This window comes from Macrobrachium nipponense, chromosome 13, assembly GCF_015104395.2.
Source record: "Macrobrachium nipponense isolate FS-2020 chromosome 13, ASM1510439v2, whole genome shotgun sequence".
Lineage (NCBI taxonomy): Eukaryota > Metazoa > Arthropoda > Malacostraca > Decapoda > Palaemonidae > Macrobrachium > Macrobrachium nipponense.
In genome coordinates this window covers 82,345,517-82,365,516 of record NC_087206.1, presented here as the reverse complement: position 1 = coordinate 82,365,516, position 20,000 = coordinate 82,345,517, and the positions used below count along the sequence as shown (strand labels likewise).

The 20,000-nt window shown below is 35.7% G+C and overlaps 2 protein-coding genes across 2 annotated transcripts in view; one reads left to right on the top strand and one right to left on the bottom strand.

Moving 5' to 3' along the window:
* The window catches only part of LOC135225148 (uncharacterized), a 314,297-nt gene that overhangs the window by 266,330 nt on the left and 27,967 nt on the right, over window positions 1-20,000 (bottom strand). The gene's annotated exons all lie outside the window — the stretch shown is intronic.
* LOC135225378 (uncharacterized protein DDB_G0271670-like) lies at window positions 9,118-10,707 on the top strand. Its single transcript, XM_064264711.1, has 4 exons — window positions 9,118-9,139; window positions 9,696-9,748; window positions 9,998-10,570; window positions 10,609-10,707. Exons 1-4 carry the CDS (start codon window positions 9,118-9,120, stop codon window positions 10,705-10,707), a joined length of 747 nt encoding a protein of 248 aa, XP_064120781.1.

Here is a 20,000-nt window from a genome sequence, read left to right as displayed (position 1 = left end):
CAATATATATGAAGAGAAGATGCCTCTTTTTAATATCATATTAACCCTTTCCGCGTCGATTCCACCAAAGCACGACAAGATAAGAACTTAGTATACGAAAACAGTTACCCTCGTAGAAACTCAATTAGATAAAGTTATTTGGTAAAGTTATTTAGATATAAGAGATACAGAAGGGAGAAAAAAAATACTGTAAAGTCCCTCAGTTAAAGAGTGTAAAAATAAATGGGGAAGTTACTTCAATGCTATTTTAACCTCGTTCTATATAAGCAGGACTGAGAATTATTCATTCTTTTAATTGTCATTTACATTTGTATTCATATATATATATATATATAATAATATAATATATATATTAATATATATATATATCGAGAGAGAGAGAGAGAGAGAGAGAGAGGAAAAAAAGAAGAGAGAGAGAGAGACCTGAACCTCCTTGGATGAAATTCATTCCCAAAGCAAAGTAAATTTCATGTTAATGAGTTCCTTGTGACTTGATATTTCGCTGTATTTTATAAATATATATATATATATATATATATATATATATATATATATATATATATATATATATATATATATATATATATATATATATATATATAGATGTGTGTGTGTGTGTATACACGCTTGTGTCTATCTTGTGTATAAATAGATGATATATGCATATATGCGTGTATGCATATAAGACATTTAAAAGAATAATTCCTCTCTCTCTCTCTCTCTCTCTCTCTCTCTACAGACACACATACACATGAGGGTGAATCTTCGACCACATGACCCGCATGTTGGGCAACTGACTCATGAGGACACCCACATGTTATGAGGTTCATTGGCGTTCGGTGGTCCCCCTCCTGCAGCCACGTCTGGGAGAGTGCACAGTTCACAGTCGCGCAGTTCACAGTGCACAGAACTCCTCCACCCTCATCCGTGCTCAGCAGAACATTCGCTCGCATTACGCATGCGCAGAAAGAAGGGCTCGTTGCCCTTCTGAAGTTTATGAGATGCATTCAGTAAAAGGTCTTGTCCCTTTGGACCTTGAAGGACTTGCTTGTTCTGATCGGCCTTTTTTTTCTAATTAGTCAGTCAGTAATGATCCTGTTGGTCTAATTTCCTTTCTCTCTGATGAAGTCTGTACTTTCCCTCAGTCGGTGAAAGTATTCTATAGTCAGTCAGTAATTATCCTGTTGGTCTAATTTCCTTTCTCTCTGATGAAGTTTGTACTTTTCCTTAATTGGTGAAAGTAGTTGTTTCCTTTCTCTATAAGGAAGACAGTACTTTTCCTCAAATGGTGAAATTACTTACTTCCTTTCTCCCTAATGAAGTTGGTATATTTCTTTAGATGGTGAAAGTACTGACTTCCTTTCTCTATAAGAAAATCAGTACTTTCCCTCAATTGGTGAAAGTAGTTTCCTTTCTCTATAAGAAAATCAGTACTTTTCCTCAGACTTCCTTTCTCTATAATGATGTCAGTACTTTTCCTCTAATGGTGAAAGTACTGACTTCCTTTGTCTCTAGTGAAGTCAGTGCTTTTCTTTAGACGGTGGAAGTACTGACTTCCTTTCTCTATAATGAAGGCAGTACTTTTCCTCAGTTGGTGAAAGTACTGACTTCCTTTCTCTCTAGTGAAGTCAGTGCTTTTCTTTAGAAGGCGAAAGTAGCAACTACCTTTCTCTCTGATGAAATCAGTACTTTTCTCCTCAAATGGTGAAAGTACTGATTTCCTTTCTCTCTAATGAAGCTCCTACTTTTCCTCAGATGGTAAGGGAGAGATACTGCTAGCTCTTCCTGTACTGAATTAATATAGATCTTCAGAAACGACAAACAGCATCATTCGTTCATAAGCAGTTACCAGTCTCCATAAGTACCAAGTTAACGGTATCCTGTCCTAATATGGTACCTTTCTAGAAGTCACCCGTTACCAGTATTGCGTAGTAATTGTCACCATCTCCTGAAGTAACATGTTACCAGCCTTCACCCGTAGTAGTAAGTCAGATACATGTTACCGTCCTAAAATGTACGCTGAATCCGAGGTATCAAAAGTTACCCGTATCGTGAAGTAACGGGTGACACCGTTCAGTCAGTCGTGCTGCGTAATCCATTCCCAAAAGTAACGAGTTACCAGTAATCAGTGTGTCGGAGGACATTCTTCTCCATAAATGCTGGTGGTACCCAGATACCCAAGGTACGAAACGGCCTTGATTAGGGCATTCCACAAGCTCGGTTGACTAAGGCCATGGAGGAGGAGGAGGAGGAGGAGGAAGAGGGGTAGTCTAAATTAGATCCTTACTACCAGATACCACTCCTCAAAAATCTCCTTTGGCTAGAAGTGACTGTAAACACACAACTTCTCTCAACTCATGACGCAGAAGGAGTGAGGCAGGGTGACGATGAATGGTTAGCGACAGATGGACGGGAAAAGGACAGACAGAGAGACGGCTAGAAAGGTAATAATAAAAAACAATAAACGACAGACGTTTAAAGCAAGGTGATTAGAGATGTGCAGGTAGCGTCGGGAAGACGATTGGCAAAAGGGATCATAAGATTAAACAAATAAACATTGGCAATTGTATTGTCTAAAACGTCTTTTTTTGTGTTAAGGAATAAGTGACGGACACTGGCAGACAAGTAAACAAATTGCAACAGAAAACTGCAAAAAACAAAAAACAAAATCCTATGATGCAAATGGTTAAGAAAGAATCATACGAATAACAAAAGGATGTTGTTCTTTTCGTCTCCAACATCTTGGTATTCTGAAAAGGGCATAAATGCCCCAAGACTTCTTTTTGGAGAAAAGTTACGAGTACCGCAACACCCCAAATTAATTTACCTCGACTCAGCGAACTGAGTACTTAAATTAACGGACTATATGTTACTTATCAGTTAAATTACAATCATTACTATGAATGTTACCATTTTCAATGCGGTACATTTTGAGATAGATAGATCTCTTGAATTGAACATTTTAGTTTGGGTTAGGAACAAAATAGAATTGATGTTAGCTGAAATATATCTAAAGGAATTTTTTACATTTCAGATAGGGAGGCCCCAGAGGTCTCTGTTAATTAAGCAGTGTATGAACTTTCAACTTTCATAAAGATTAATGAACAAGAGACCAAGATAACTGCTGGATAAATTTATCATTATTATTATTATTATTATTATTATTATTATTATTATTATTAGTTACTATTATTATTAGGTCATTTAGGCATCTTTGTTTTGGTCGATTTGGGCGTTAACGATCCAATTTTTGTACGGCCCAGTTTTGCATATGGTTCAGTTTTGACAAATACAACGTTTTTTGACACGAATCCCTCATTTGGCGTTTTAATAGCCAATTTGAGTACGGAAGAAAAGTCAGTAATAAGATGAATAGAGAAATTTCTATACAAAATAAACGCGGCTGAAATAGCTGTTAATTTCAATAAAACCTGTATTATTATTATTATTATTATTATTATTATTATTATTATTATTATTATTATTATTATTATTATTGTTGTTGTTGTTGTTGTTGTTGTTGTTCGTAGATGAAACTTATTCATATGGAACAAGCCCAGCACAGGGGCCATTGACTTGAAAATCACGCTTCAAAAGAATGTTATTATTATTATTATTATTATTATTATTATTATTATTATTATTATTATTATTATTATTATTATTATTATTATATTATTATTCAGAAGAATATTATTATTATTATTATTATTATTATTATTATTATTATTATTATTATTATTATTATTATTATTATTAGTCATTTAGCATCTTTTGTCGATTTGGCTTAAGATCCAATTTGTACGGCATTTTGCATATGTTCAGTTTGACAAATACAACGTTTTTTGACACGAATCCCTCATTTGGCGTTTTAATAAGCCAATTTGAGTACGGAAGAAAAGTCAGTAATAAGATGGATAGAGAAATTTCTATACAAAATAAACGCGGCTGAAATAGCTGTTAATTTCAATAAAACCTATATTATTATTATTATTATTATTATTATTATTATTATTATTATTATTATTATTATTATTATTATTGTTGTATTTATTGTTGTTATTGCTGCTGTTGTTGTTGTTGTTGTTGTTGCGTAGATGAAAACTTATTCATATGGAACAAGCCCACCACAGGGGCCATTGACTTGAAAATCAAGCTTCAAAAGAATATTATTATTATTATTATTATTATTATTATTATTATTATTATTATTATTATTATTATTATTATTATTCAGAAGATGAACCCTTCTCATGTGGAACAAACCCACCAAAGGGGCCATCGACTGGAAATTCAAGCTTCCAAAGAATATTATGGTGTTCATTCGAAAGAAGTAACGGAAAGTAACGGGAAATGCAGCAAGAGGAGATCAGTTATTAGAAAAACAGATAAATTAACAAATAAATAAATAAATAGAATTGCAGGTAAAAATGAATAAGATACAATAATAGTACCAGGGTAGTAATACATTCCATCTTCGGTTGAATTTCCGAAAGTCCAGTTGCTCGACACCCCCGTATATGTATAGCTTTGTCTACAGCCCCGTAATTGCATTGTCGACATCGCCATATTCGTTTTGTCGACGTTCCCGTCACAGTCGCTGTGTCGATTCCCCCGTCAAAAGCTTTGTCGACATTCCCGTCATAATCGCTATGTCGATTCCCCCGTCAAAAGCTTTGTCGACATTCCCGTCATAATCGCTATGTCGACATTCCCGTTACAATCGCTATGTCGATTCCCCCGTCAAAAGCTTTGTCGACATTCCCGTTACAATCGCTATGTCGACATTCCCGACAAAAGCTTTATCAACATTCCCGTTGCATTCGCTACGTCGACATTCCCGACAAAAGCTTTGTCGACATTCCCATTACAATCGCTATGTCGATTACCCCGTCAAAAGCTTTGTCGACATTCCCGTCACAATCGCTATGTCGATTCCCCCGTCAAAAGCTTTGTCGACATTCTCGTCATAATCGTTATGTCGACATTCCCATTACAATCGCTATGTCGATTCCCCTGTCAAAAGCTTTGTCGACATTCCCGTTACAATCGCTATGTCGACATTCCCGACGAAAGCTTTATCGACATTCCCGTTACAATCGCTATGTCGACGTTCCCGACAAAAGCTTTGTCGACATTCCCGTCACCATCGCTATCGATTTCCCAGTCCAAAGCTTTGTCGACATTCCCGTTACAATTGCTATGTCGACATTCCCGACAAAAGCTTTATCGACATTTCCGTTACAATCGCTATGTCGACGTTCCCGACAAAAGCTCTGTCGACATTCCCGTCACCATCGCTATCGATTTCCCCGTCAAAAGCTTTGTCGACATTCCCGTTACAATCGCTATGTCGATACCCCGTCAGAAGCTTTGTCGACATCAGTCATAGGTTGGATTTATGTGATGAGTTCACATACTACTTCATATGTGTGTGTATATGTATGTATATGCGGAGAGGTAATGTGTATATGCGAAAATATTTATGTATTTAAAATCCGGTATAAAATATAAATGAACCGAAAGCACTTCTTCATTTCCATCCAAGAGAACTTCTTCATCTCCATCCTAAAGGACTTCTTCATTTCCATTCAAACAAATTCGTCATTTCAATCCAAGAGAACTTTTACATTTCTATTCAATAGCACTTCTTCATTTCCATTCGAAAAAAACCCTTCATTTCCATTCAAAAGCACTTTCGTTCAATAAAACTTGATCATTTTCATCCAAAAGGACTTCTTCATTTCCATCCAAGACCACTTCTTCATTTCCATTAAAATCTTCATCATTTCCATCCAAAGGCATTTCATCATTTCCGTCCAAAAAAACTTCTTCATTTCCATAAAAAAAAAAAAAAAAATTCATTATTGCAATCCAAAACAAAATTCATCATTTCCATCCAAAAGTCCATCCAAAAAAACTTCATCTCCATCAAAAAAACTTCATCATTTCCATAAAAAAAAAACTTTATCATTTCCAAAAAAAAACTTCATCATTTGCCATAAAACAAATACTCATCATTTCCATCCAAAAAAAAAAAAACTTTATCATTTCCATAAAAAAAACTTCATCATTTCCATAAAAAAAACTTCATCATTTCCATCCAAAAAAAAAAACTTCATTTCCCTCCAAAAGCACTTCATCATTTCCATCCAAGAGAATTTGTTCATTTCCATCCAAATAAAAAGCATCAATTTTCCAATCTCAAAAGCACTTCTTTTTCATTTCCAATCCAGGGGAATGAAGCCTTATGTTTTTTCGTTTCCATCCAAAAAACTTAATTTACATTAAAAAAAAACTTCATAATTTCCATTCAAAAGCACTTCATTTCTATTTCCATTTAAGAGCACGTCATCATTTCAATCCAAAAAAAACTTCATCATTTACATCCAAAAGCACTTCTTCATTTCAAAGCATTTCTTCATTTTCATAAAAAAAAACTTCATCATTTCCATCCAAAAGCATTTCTTCATTTCTAATTTCATCCCAAAAAAAAAAACTTCATCATTTCCATCCAAAAGCATTTCTTCATTTCTAATTTCATCCCAAAAAAAAACTTCATCATTTCCATCCAAAAGCACTTCTTCATTTTCATAAAAAAAAAAAAAACACCATTTCCATCCAAAAGCACTTCTTCATTTCCATCCAAAAAAGTCATCATTTACATCCAAGAGCACTTCTCCATTTCAATCCAAAAACCTTCGTCTTTTCCAAATAAAAGCACTTCATCATTTCCATCCAAAAGCACTACACTTCATCATTTCCATTCAAAAGTACTTCATCATCTCCAATCAAAAGCACTTCTTCATTTCCATCCAAAGAACTTCATCATTTCCATTCAAAAGCAATTCTTCATTTCCAGTCAAAAAAACTTCATCATTTCCATCCAAAAGCACTTTCATCATTTCCATCCCAACTCACTTCGTTTTCACCCCAAGTCGCTTCATTTTCATCCAACACCGAAAGCATCATCCACAAGCACTTCATTTTCACCCAGAGAACTAAACGCATCCACTCCACACCACTCCACTCGGATAAAATTCGCGAGAGAGAGAGAGAGAGAGAGAGAGGAGAGAGAGAAGAGAGAGAGATAATGGGGGGGGGGAGACGACTCATTTCGCAAAGGTGTTGCTGCCACCAACCAACCCCAAATACTTCAAAAATGACGTCATTTCTCCTGGGTGTGGCTGTGTTCTCGCACTCCCCTCCCCCCCCCCCCCCCCCCCCCACCCTTGGGTATAAACACCAAAGTGCCCACATACCCACCTTACCCTATGCCACTCTTCCTTCTATATCCTCTCTCTCCTTCTCAACCCCCTCCCCCTCCAACTCCCACCCACAAACAAATGGTTATAATACAATGCATTCATTATCCCCTAACGTCCCTTTTCGCGTCACTGCTGGTCCGAAATTGCATCCATACAGAGGTGGTCCTTTGAAGGCCTGAGATAAGTCCTCTGTGCTTGCTTGTGAAAGCATTTTGCCTTTGTAGAAATCTCTATGTAACCGTTTCAATTCAGATTCCACATTGTCTATTATTTTACTTAAACCGAAACTTACATTAAAGCAGAATATAAGATTAACTTGTTAACATCCATAAACAAGATAATTTTTTTGCAGGTAACAATATATTTTTTTTTTTTTTATATATATATATATATATATATATATATATATATATATATATATTATATATATATATATTATATAAATTTTCCTGTCACTTAACCTCTATGAAAATATATTAATTTCCGAGGAAGAGCGAATTAGATATTAAAAGACATTTGTAGCTTAATGAGTATATATGAATCACGATGATGTGATCAGACTCACACACATAGATATATATATATATATATATATATTATATATATATATATATATATACATGTGTGTTTGTGTGTGTATGTGTATATATACATGTCATGTGGTTTTATTCAAGCATCAAAATTGCACTCACATGCACAAACAGACACGCAATGCTGCACGCTTGAAATATTATTACCTGCAAGCAATTATTCTTGTATGAAAAGATTAATACATCATTGGAACGGTTAGATATATATATGTATATATATATGTATATATATATAATTATATATATATATGTGTGTGTGTGTGTGTGTGTGTTGTACGTGTGTGTGCGTGTGTGTATGAATATTACATAATCAAACATATAAAAGTTAATGATAAATTCATTCTTACATAAGTACAACTCAAGGACACTGATACACTTTATAGATATTCATGTGACAGCTCAAGTACATCAAATGAAATTCCTAAAAATTCCTCGACCCAGGTTATGAGATTTGAATTGGATATGGTTCTATATCCATCTTCGTTGACATTATTCACAGTTACAACTTATTATTGTACAACTATATATATTCCGTTCAAGCAATTTTATACAGAAATTAATTTTATTGTGGAACTGAATGTCGATACAGCCCTTTAGAGAGAGAGAGAGAGAGAGAGAGAGAGAGAGAGAGAGAGAGAGAGAGAGAGAGAGAGAGAGAGAGAGGGTCATTTATTCAAACAAGGAAAGATTTACTCCAATAATAAATAATTGTGTGTGTCTGAGAGAGAGAGAGAGAGAGAGAGAGAGAGAGAGAGAGAGAGAGAGAGAGAGAGTCATTTATTCAGACAGAAAAAATCTACTCCAATACTAAATAATTGCGTATGAGAGAGAGAGAGAGAGAGAGAGAGAGAGAGAGAGAGAGAGAGAGAGAGAGAAAACGTTTGTCCTAAAACTGAATAATTGTTTGAGAGAGAGAGAGAGAGAGAGAGAGAGAGAGAGAGAGAGAGAGAGAGAGAGAGAGAGAGATGAAAAAGACAACGCTATCAACGAGCAACTAACCCACGCAGATAAAATACGAAAAATTACAAAACCAATTCCCAACTCTAGTGACGATAAAATACCACACTCCTTTTACCGAAATCAGGAATCGGCTTCATTCCCAGGACGATTTAATCGAAATGCTGAAGCCTAATTTATTCGCAAGAGAAAATTTTGATAAAATGCGTCGTTCTTTTAATAAAATACAGAGGTATCGGTAACAGCAGATTAAGGTAAAAGAATGGTCATGGTAACTGTCATTTTTTATGGAGCGTTTTACCATGAAATTGATGCAAAAGGGAAGTAGGTATATTAAGTCAAGATTCAATAAATACAGAATGAATTCTTAAGAGTGGACATAACATTAAAGAATTTCTTTGTCGACCCTTTCTTACATTATAAATAGGTGTTCATAACAGCAGTCAGTGATGTAGATGCTTTTCATTGTAAAATAAAAAGCAAAAAGAATATAATACAATGTGCACCCAAAAATACACTACCATTTGATAGAAATGAGATAAAAATCACACCGAATAAATAAATGAACTAAATAAAAACTCTGACAAACCTATGATAAGGCTAACCGAACTTGAACTTCGTCAGAAAAGAAAGGCAAAAATATGACAAAAATTATGATTTCAGATAAAAATGCCTCCAAATAAATAAGTGAACAAAATAAACACTCGGATAAACCTATAATTGGCCTAACAGAAACTGGAATATCGTCAGAACAAAAAAAGGCAAATATATATAACAATTAAGATGCACTTTCTGGGTTATGATATGCAAAGCAAGATGTGGGCAAACTCGATTGTGCCGAAGAAATTCTGTGGATTTTTTGCATTTTTTTTTTTTTTAGTTTTTGAGTTTTCTCAGTTTCTGATACCCCATGACATATCGGGCTGGAATCTGGTATGTTTGATGATTGGAGGGTGGATGATTAATGTACCAATTTGCAGCCTTCTAGTTTCTGTAGGTTTTTAAGACCTGAGGGCGAACAGAAAATAGTGCGGACAGACAGACAAATAGCCATCTCTATAGTTTTCTTTAACTGAAAACTAAAACTGGCAATGCTAGAATAAAAATAATTTAAAAAAAAAAAAAAAAAAAACTAACAAACAACCAGTAATACGATTTTTTTTTTTTTTTTTTTTTTGCTAGAAAACACTGAAAATCTTCTCCTCCTCCTCCTCCTCCTTTTCCTCTTCCTCATCATTTTCCTCCTCCACATTTTCCTGCTCGTCCTCATTTTCCTCCTCCTGCTTCCTCCTCTCCTCATTTTCCTGCTCTGTTTCATCCTCCTCCTCCTCATCATCATTTTCCTCCTCCTCATTTTCCTCCTTGACCTTTAACTCCTCCTCCTCATTTTCCTCCTACACACTTTCCTCCTCCTCCTCCTCATTTTCCTCCTACATACTTTCCTCCTCCTCCTCCTCATTTTCCTCCTACATACTTTCCTCCTCCTCCTCATTTTCCTCCTACATACTTTCCTCCTCCTCCTCATTTTCCTCCTACATACGTTCCTCCTCCTCCTCATTTTCCTCCTTCACCTTTCACTCCTCCTCCTCATTTTCCTCCTTCACCTTTCACTCCTCCTCCTCATTTTCCTCCTACATACTTTCCTCCTCCTCCTCATTTTCCTTCTACATACTTTCCTCCTCACCCTCCTCCTCCTCCTCCTCTTTTTTCTCCTCCTTTTCATCCTCCTCTTCCTCCTCCTCATTTTCCTCCTACATCTTTTACTCCTCCTCCTCCTCCTATTTTCCTCCTACATCTTTTCTTCCTCCTCCTCCTCCTCCTCCTCCTCCTCCTCCCCTCCTCCTCCTCCTCCTCCTCCTCCCTGCGAGTCGGTTTCGCTACAATGGAATTAACAACGATAGTAAAGTCAACAGGGACACTCACAAAATTCGCAATGGCAACAGAGCTTAATGCAACAACGAGAAGCAGCTGCTGTATCGTCACGGCTTCAGAAAAGGGAGAAAAGGAAGAGAGAGAGAGAGAGAGAGAGAGAGAGAGAGAGAGAGAGAGAGAGAGAGAGAGGGGGAATTTCTTAGGTAGTAAGATTACGAGACGTTTCCAAATTTTTTCACCTCTTATTTTCATGATTTCAGTCAGCAAAATTTGGAGAGAGAGAGAGAGAGAGAGAGAAGAGAGAGAGAGAGAGAGAGTGAATAAAGCAAACGCAAACCAGAGAGGATCCAGATCGCTCGCACGCTTATTAAAGGGTACGAAGTATTAAAAAAAAAAGATAAAAAAATCTTTATTAAATGTCCCTACTACGATAAAAACACCGTATATAACATACTCGGGTTGTAGATCAAGATGAGAAGAGGGGTTTTTAAATGCTGTTGTAGTTGTTATTTTTATTATTATTGTTGTTATGTTATACATACATCATTGTGCTTGTGGGCATTATAAATGCATACATCTGTATCATCCATAAACTTATGTATTTTGTTAAGATTTAACCATTTTTATTCAATATTCACTTGATAATCAAACAAAGTCCTTCCTTGCGCCCATCAACTGGGGAAGGATTAAAAAAAAAAAGAAAAAAAAAAAAAAGTGTTGCTCTGCAGAGTGGTGGCGCCATTTTGTCTATGTCTTATCAGGGCAATCCTGCGACTAAGCGATATTTGGTCATTCTCTTCTCTCTCTCTCTCTCTCTCTCTCTCTTCCTCTCTCTCTCTCTCTCTCTTTGTGAGTCGTCGTCGTCATCATCATCATCATTATTCCCTTCTTCTCTCTTTCATCTTGTTTTCCTTCTGTCTATCTCCCCCTTCACTTTTCTTCGTACATCTCCTCATTCTCTTCCATTCCCTTCCATTCCCCTCCTCCTCCTCCTCCTCCTCCCCTCTTCGCAACCTCATACAAATGTATATACCCTCAGCAAGGTATGATGACTTCACAGCCTCTCTCTCTCTCTCTCTCTCTCTCTCTCAATCTGAGAGAGGGTCCTGAGGGGAGTTTAATTTGGGTCCTTCGAGGGGAGGAGAATGCATTTCGGCAGACGGGTGGGCAGACAGACGTATACATACGTGCAAGCAAGCAAGCGAACAAGCAATAGCCCAAGCAACCATCAGACGGGTTCAGGAATAAATTCGGATCTAGAGCAGAATGCAGGATTATGAATTGTGAGGAATGACGTGAAATATTAACACACAAAATTGGGAATAAATATTACTTTGATGTATTATGAGGAATGACGTGAAATATTACACAAAGTGGGAATAAATATTACTTTGATGAAATGTGAGGAATGACGTGAAATATTACACACAAAAATGGGAATAAATATTACTTTGATGAATTGTGAGGAAGAGCGTGAAATATTACACACACATCTCGGAATAAATATTACTTTGATGAAATGTGAGGAATGACGTGAAATATTACACACACAAAGTAGGAATAAATATTAGTTTGATGAATTATGAGAAAGAGCTTGAAATATTACACACACAAAATGGGAATAGATATTACTTTGATGAATTGTGAGGAATGACGTGAAATATTACACACACAAAATGGGAATAAATATTACTTTGATGAATTGTGAGTAAGAGCGTGAAATATTACACAAAAAATGGGAATAAATATTACTTTGATGAATTGTGAGGCAGAGCGTGAAATATTACACAAACAAAGTGGGAACGAATATTACTTTGCAAAAATATAATTCCTTCTACTCAATCAATGTTCTGGTAGAATCGACGACTCATGCCATTTATATAAGTATTTTCGCTTACTCGGGAAGTAAGCCTACGAACTACCATGTTGTTGGTGTTGTTGTTATTGTTGTGGGTGGGCTTAAGAAAGCCTTAAGGAAAAGCCTAGAAAGGTCTGAAAAAGGTGTTTTGCGTTGAGTTAAAGATACAGGAATTTTAAGATAGGATGTTTATGATTTATTTATTAGAATGAAAATGTAAAAAAATAAATATTGTGCATGTTAAACACTACAGAAAGATAATTTACAATAAAATGTAGCGTATTTATTTTAATCTTCGTTGGTGAAAAGTATGCTATTTGACCGTAGATTTTAGCGCGCTCCCCGAGTAAGCTGGAGGTCGGATCACGCCTTGTTCTAGAGGTCAAACTAAACTATAAGCGAACAGCATAAAGTAAAAATTAAAATTATATATCTTAGTGGAAATATTCTCCATCCTTAGCAGACTGAACATTCACGAACCAACGAATGCATTTACGTTCATGAAGAAGACTAGGTAACGAGAAAGCGTTCCCCTTCAAACACAATGTTTATGTTGACCTTGAAAGACAAAATCTTGGTTTATATTGGCTGCTTCATACACTCCTAAATCCCAACTGAAACTCTTCACTTGAAGTAATAATAATAATAATAATAATAATAATAATAATAATAATAATAATAATCATTCTTTATTTCAGCCCAGTGCCATATGCATGGAGTGTACTTTCTTAACTATTCATACGCGAAAGAAAATAGATACTCTTGGTATGGCAACAATGAGCGAATCAGAATCATATCAGAACAAAGCTGCCACAAGAATATAGTCTATATATCAATCTTATTTTTGAGCTGACGGTAAATATAAGCATCTGATGTCATTCTAGCCGTTTGTGATTGGCTGTTCATGCAGTTCAACACTCATCATTGGTTGCAGAGACATCGACTGCGGGTTTTTACCGTCAGCTGCGAAAAAATAAGGCGACAGTGATTTCCAGGTGGAAAAGAGGATAGCTCTCTCTCTCTCTCTCTCTCTCTCTCTCTCTCTCTATTTTTTTATTCTACAGAAAAATTTGTTTTTTAGCTTCAAATTTCATTTCAAACGACAATTCAACTTTGTCCTGACATCGGTACAAGCGTGGTTATAAGTATGGCTCAAATTCCCGAAATGTATACTAGTATTGCACCTGCCCGTGTTTTTTTGCCAGGCTAGGTTAGGTTAGGTTAGGTTAGTTAGATCATTTTCAAGAAGATTTTATGGTTAGTTTTCAAGATATGGCGTCCCGCTTTTTTCAGGGAAGGTCCGTTACTCGGTTACTGTTCAGGAATAAAATGCTGGTCCCTAGTGGTCATGTCGGCAGGATTTCCCCTGGGGCTAACCCCTGTTATATGAAGCTATTTAATGTTGACCATATATATGTATATATATATAATATATATATACGATTATATATATATATATATATATATATATATATATATGTGTGTGTGTGTGTGTGTGCAATACATATTACATATGTGTGTATATAGTATATACAAATATATATCAATACGTAAATATATATAATGGTTTCACTAATGCTCCCATTGAAACGAAAAGCAAGAGAGAGAGAGAGAGAGAGAGGAGCTCAGTCGTCTAAAATTATCCCGAAGATCCAGTAAAAATAACAGCAAAAAAATAACGCTCCGCACCGCCCACATAATAACGCATCACTGTTATTATTGCCTTATCGTTAATAGCGGTATGCTGTTATTAGTAGCTATGAGGATATGACGGTAGTTATAACAGTAGTTGCTTTGTCATTAGAAGTACCTTGATTTGATTGAATAATAGATATTTTTTCTGTCGTTTATTAATTAACTAATTCTCGGCCATACGATTAATTATATCTTAGTCTATCTCGTTGATGATTATTTACATCTTCTTCTAGTTAATTATATCTTGGTCTTATTTAATTACATCTTGGTCTTGTAATTAATTGCATCTTGGTTTTTTCGATTATGATTAATTAAATATTGATATTTTTCGCTTATAATCAATCATATATTGGTCTTATAATAGGATATAATAATATCCTATTCTTGTAAATAATTATATCTTGGTGTTTTTCGCTTATGATTTTTTATATCTTTTTCTTATAATCAATCACATCTGGTGTTTCGATTACAAATAATTATATTTTGGTTTTATAATTAATTATATCAAGCTCTTAGTTTTCTGAAAAAGAAAACTATTGAGATGGATATTTGTCTGTCCGTCCGCACTTTTTCTCTCCGCCCTCGGATCTTAAAAACGACAGAAGCTAGAGGGCTACAAATTGGTATGTAGATCATCCACCCTCCAATCATCATACCTACCAAATTGCAGCCCTCTAGCCTCAGTAGTTTTTAATCATAAGGTTAAACTTAGCCATAAACTGGCAATGCTATGGGACACGCCACCACTGGGCCGCGGCTGAAAGCTTCACGGGCCGTGGCTCATACAGAAAACTTAATTGTTTGCTTCTTTTTTTACAGTTTATTATATGAGCCAGATCTCGCAAATGAGGCGAACGAAGAACAGAAGAGCTTCCACCGGGGGGGAGGGGGGCTGTTGTAGACCGACGAGAAACACCCCCCCCCCCCGCCCCCCCCCCCGCCCAGAAACAGGCGCCGCGGCTCCTACCCGCTCCCGAAGGCCGGAAACGCGGGACATTCCTCCAGCTGCATACGCAAAGGCGCCCAATGCAATTGCTACATGCAATGGCGGAAGTGCATAGGATTCCTGGAATGCTTTCGGCCTGATGCCTCTCGTAACGAATTTTGTCTTCCTAAAAAAGGGAGGGGGAGTGGGTGTGTTTAAGGTGAGAGAGAGGAGGGGGAGGGGGAGGGGGAGGGGGAGGGGAGGGGGAGTTTATCTGAGGGGGGAGGGGAATAATGTGCAAGAGTTGGTGGCATGCGGATATTCGAAAAGAACTGAGTACTGAGAGAAGAGAGAGAGAGAGAGAGAGAGAGAGAGAGAGAGAGAGTGAGAGAGAGAGAGAGAAGAGACGACCCATAAATATCAAAATCAAAAGAGCAGATATTCAACCAGTGAACCGAAGGACTGCGCATGCGCAAAGGCGTAGTGTGCGCGCGCAAATAAATAAACTCACGAATGCTCACATACGTGTGCGTTCGTTTAGGTAACAAGGGCATAAACACAAATCTTTTAGGCCTATGTATGTATGTAAATATATATATATATATATATATATATATATATATATATATATATATATATATATATATATATATATATATATACGCACACACTTGTCGCTATATCATCTAGGGCTTTATAACTTGTATATGTAATTATGAGATTTACCAGACATACGGCGATGACGTGTGGGGGGATATATATTTCAGTATCGTCTTCACCCTCGAGAGTTATACAATACTGTTAGGGGTAATACTGTAGGGGTTATGTAACGCCACATTAGGAGATATATACCCCTTTTTTTATAATAATAATAATAATAATAATAATAATAATAATAATAATAATAATAATAACGTGGTTCAGAGGGCTTTCCGTCCCTCAGTTTTTTAATCCCTAGAGAGAGAGAGAGATGAGAGAGAGAGAGAGAGAGAGAGAGAGAGAGAGAGAGAGAGAGAGAGAGAACTCCGAAACTCCAAATGACAGTTCAGGTTACGAGCGCAGGAAGCCTCGTAATTACACATGTTTTCTTATCATCCTAGTGATTATTGCTCTCTCAAACCGTCGTCAATATCCTTAGCTAAGTCAGGACGGCTGTCGTAGTATATACCTAAAACGTGGAGTTTTCATTATTATTATTATTATTATTATTATTATTATTATTATTATTATTATTATTATTATTATTATTATTATTATTATTATTGTGCAAAAAATAGCATAATATACATTAAAAATGGAGTTATTTATTTATCATCATTATTATTATAGTCCTTTTTCTGCCAAATATAGCATCATTTTGATTAAAAGTGGAGTTATCATTATTACTATTGTGCAAAAAGTACCATAATATACATTAAAAATGGAGTTATTCATATTATTTATTTATTTATTTATTTATTTATTTTATTATTATTATTATTATTATTATTATTATTATTTATTATTATTATTATTATTATTATTATTCTACCAAATATAGCATCATTTGCATTAAAAATGGAGTTATCATTATTACTATTGTGCAAAAAGAAGCATATTAGACATTACAAATAGAGTTATTTATTATTATTATTATTATTTCCAACAACAACAGGATAAAATATAATAGATGATCAGCAAAAAAAAATGAAGGGCAGAATTTTTTTTATTACACGCAGTCACGTTAGTCAGTAACCCGTCAGACATGAGAGAGAGAGAGAGAGAGAGAGAGAGAGAGAGAGAGAGAGAGAGAGAGAGAGAGAGAGAGAGAGATGGGTGGGTGAGTGAGTATATAAGACGTCCAGAAATCGGGTTTTGAGACAGTATCCCCTCAAGATTGGAATGAACAAGTGCTCACAAATGGAACAGAAAACGGTATTTCTGGAATGGAGGATTCCTGGAACGGAGGATTCCTGGAATGAAGGCTTTCTGGTGTGGAGGCTTTCTGGAATGGAAGATCCCTGGAATGGAAGATTCCCGGAATGAAGGATTCGTGGACTGGAGGATTCTTGGAATGAAGAATTTCTAGTATGGAGGGTTTCTGGAATGGAAGATCCCTGGGAATGGGAGATTCCTGGAATGGAAGATTCCTGGAATGGACGATTTCTGGAATGGCAGGAACGGTTGTCTACAGCTTGACAGGTGGGTGATAATGAAAAAAAAAAAAAAAAAAATTTTTTTACCTATGTACTCGAAAGTGGATCTAAATGGTTATTCATCAGTACAAACAAACGCGCGCGCGCGAGTGAGTACACACAAACACACACACGAGCTCCTAAGCAAAATTGCCATTTGCGTGAGTAAGCGAAAATCCGTATTAGTGATTTGTTTTTCAATTCTAACTAAACTAAAGAAGAATTTGGCATCCTCTCTCATATTATTATTATTATTGTTATTATGTCATAATACACAGTAAGTAATGCTAAGTCATAGTAAACAGTAAATTTTACTTATTACGTCACAATACGCAGCCAATATTACTTGTTACGTCACAATACGCATCCAATATTACTTATACGTCATAATACGCACCCAATATTACTTATTACGTCATAATACGCACCCAATATTACTTATTACGTCATAATACGCAGCCAATATTACTTATTACTTCAGTACGCAGCAAATATTATGTATTACGTCACAATACACAGCAAATATTTCTTATTTTGTCACAATACATACAATACACAGCCAATATTACTTGTTACGTCATAATATCCACCCAATATTACTTATTACGTCATAATACACAGCCAATATTACTTATTACTTCAATACACAGCAAATTTTATGTATTACGTCACAATACGCAGCAAATATTACTTTTTGCGTCACAATACACAGTAAATGAAAAGTCCCTTAGGCCCCCACAGGCCACCATAGGCCCTCACGGGGCACCATAAGCCACACACCCGAAAAAGTGCATAAAAAAAATTCTGCTGTCCACACTCTCTCTCTCTCTCTCTCTCTCTCCTTAACTTATGATGCACCGGATTTCATACAGTTTTTTTCAAATATATATAATAATAAATAATAATAATAATAATAATAACCTAATATAATAATAATTAAAAGATACACGTAGTGCCATAAATCTTGAAATGGAGAAACAAATTAACAGTTATAAATGGGTACAAATATATTTGTACTTATACATAACAGTGGATTTGATTTCCATAATAATAATAATAATAATAATAATAATAATAATAATAATAATAATAATAGTAATAGTAATAATAATAATAGTTTCTTTAAGGAATTCATCCGTTTCATTCTGGTTTTCGATATTACGATCTTCTATATCAATATATATATATATATATAATAATAGATTATAATATATATATATATATATATAATATATATATACTGTATATATATATATACACAGTATATATATATATATAGATATATATGATATATATGTAGTAGTTGTTAGTCGGAGAGGCGATTCAATGCTCCGTGAAAGAGTTTGGGGTGTGGGGGGGCGGGGGGGTGGGGGCTAGCGGTGGTGGCGGGTTATTTGGGGTAGGGTAGTGGCGGTGGGGGTCAGTGGGGCTAGGGTGGTTGTTGTCGGGGTAGCGGCGGTGGGTGGACTGGGTGGCGGTGAGTGGGGATATGGGAGCGGGAGTGGGGTAGTGGTGGCGGTGGTGGACTATGGCTTAGGTAATGGCGGTGGGGGGAGTGAGGGTGGGGAGGGGCGGTGTGGGAAGGGGGAGGGAGAACAACCTGTGCGTGTGACGTATGCAACCTGATTACGTTACCGTATGCATTAGGATTTTAACCTGCCGTCCAAACCTCGATAAGAGCTTCGAGATCTTGGACGGGGAACACAGAAGAAGAATTCCGTTTATTGAAAGAGAGAGAGAGAGAGAGGAGAGAGAGAGAGAGAAGAAATTGGTACTAAACATTTGAAGCTTAATTCTAGGTCTTTGAAATTAGGCATTATGTTCTTTTCATTGTGGTCATAACGTTAAGCGAAGCCGCCTCTGTCTGCAACACTGACTACAAAGCAGAATATTTCATTATGAGAATTAATTATTCGTTTCATATATATATATATATATATTATATATATATATATATATATATATAGATATATGAAACGAATAATTAATTCTCATAATGAAATATTCTGCTTTGTAGTCAGTGTTGCAGACAGAGGCGGCTTCGCTTAACGTTATGACCACAATGAAAAGAACATAATGCCTAATTTCAAGACCTAGACTCAAAGGCTTAAGACAGGCTCACTTCTGTTTTAGAATTACAGGAACTTTTGCAATAAATAAATAAATAAAAAGTTAACACCTAGTAATTTAGACCATTAGTGAAGACCCTGAAGAGTAAATAAAATAAAATGAAAGATAATCGTAAATACGGTTTATTTCCTTGTTTATGGGCACAGAATCAAATGCTTAAAGATTGTCAACTTTTAGGATACACAACCAAGCAATTGGGCAATTCCACCCTTCAAAGCCTAAGACAGTGAAAGTTAAAGTTGGAGAAAAAATTATATATATATATATATATATATATATATAATATATATATATATATATATATATATAGGTCTAATGATTTGGAGCTGAAAATGGGAGCACACGTATATTCGCCTGCCAAACGCCCAGAACATAAATGGTCACTTATTTTGTTTAGTGTCCCAACCAAATCACCACCCAAATTTCCCCTTATGCATTTGCTACTGAATATGTAGCAATGAATAACAATGAAATCCCACAAGCTGAATGAGAAATAATCACATTACAAAATCTAGAAAATGAATAGCAATA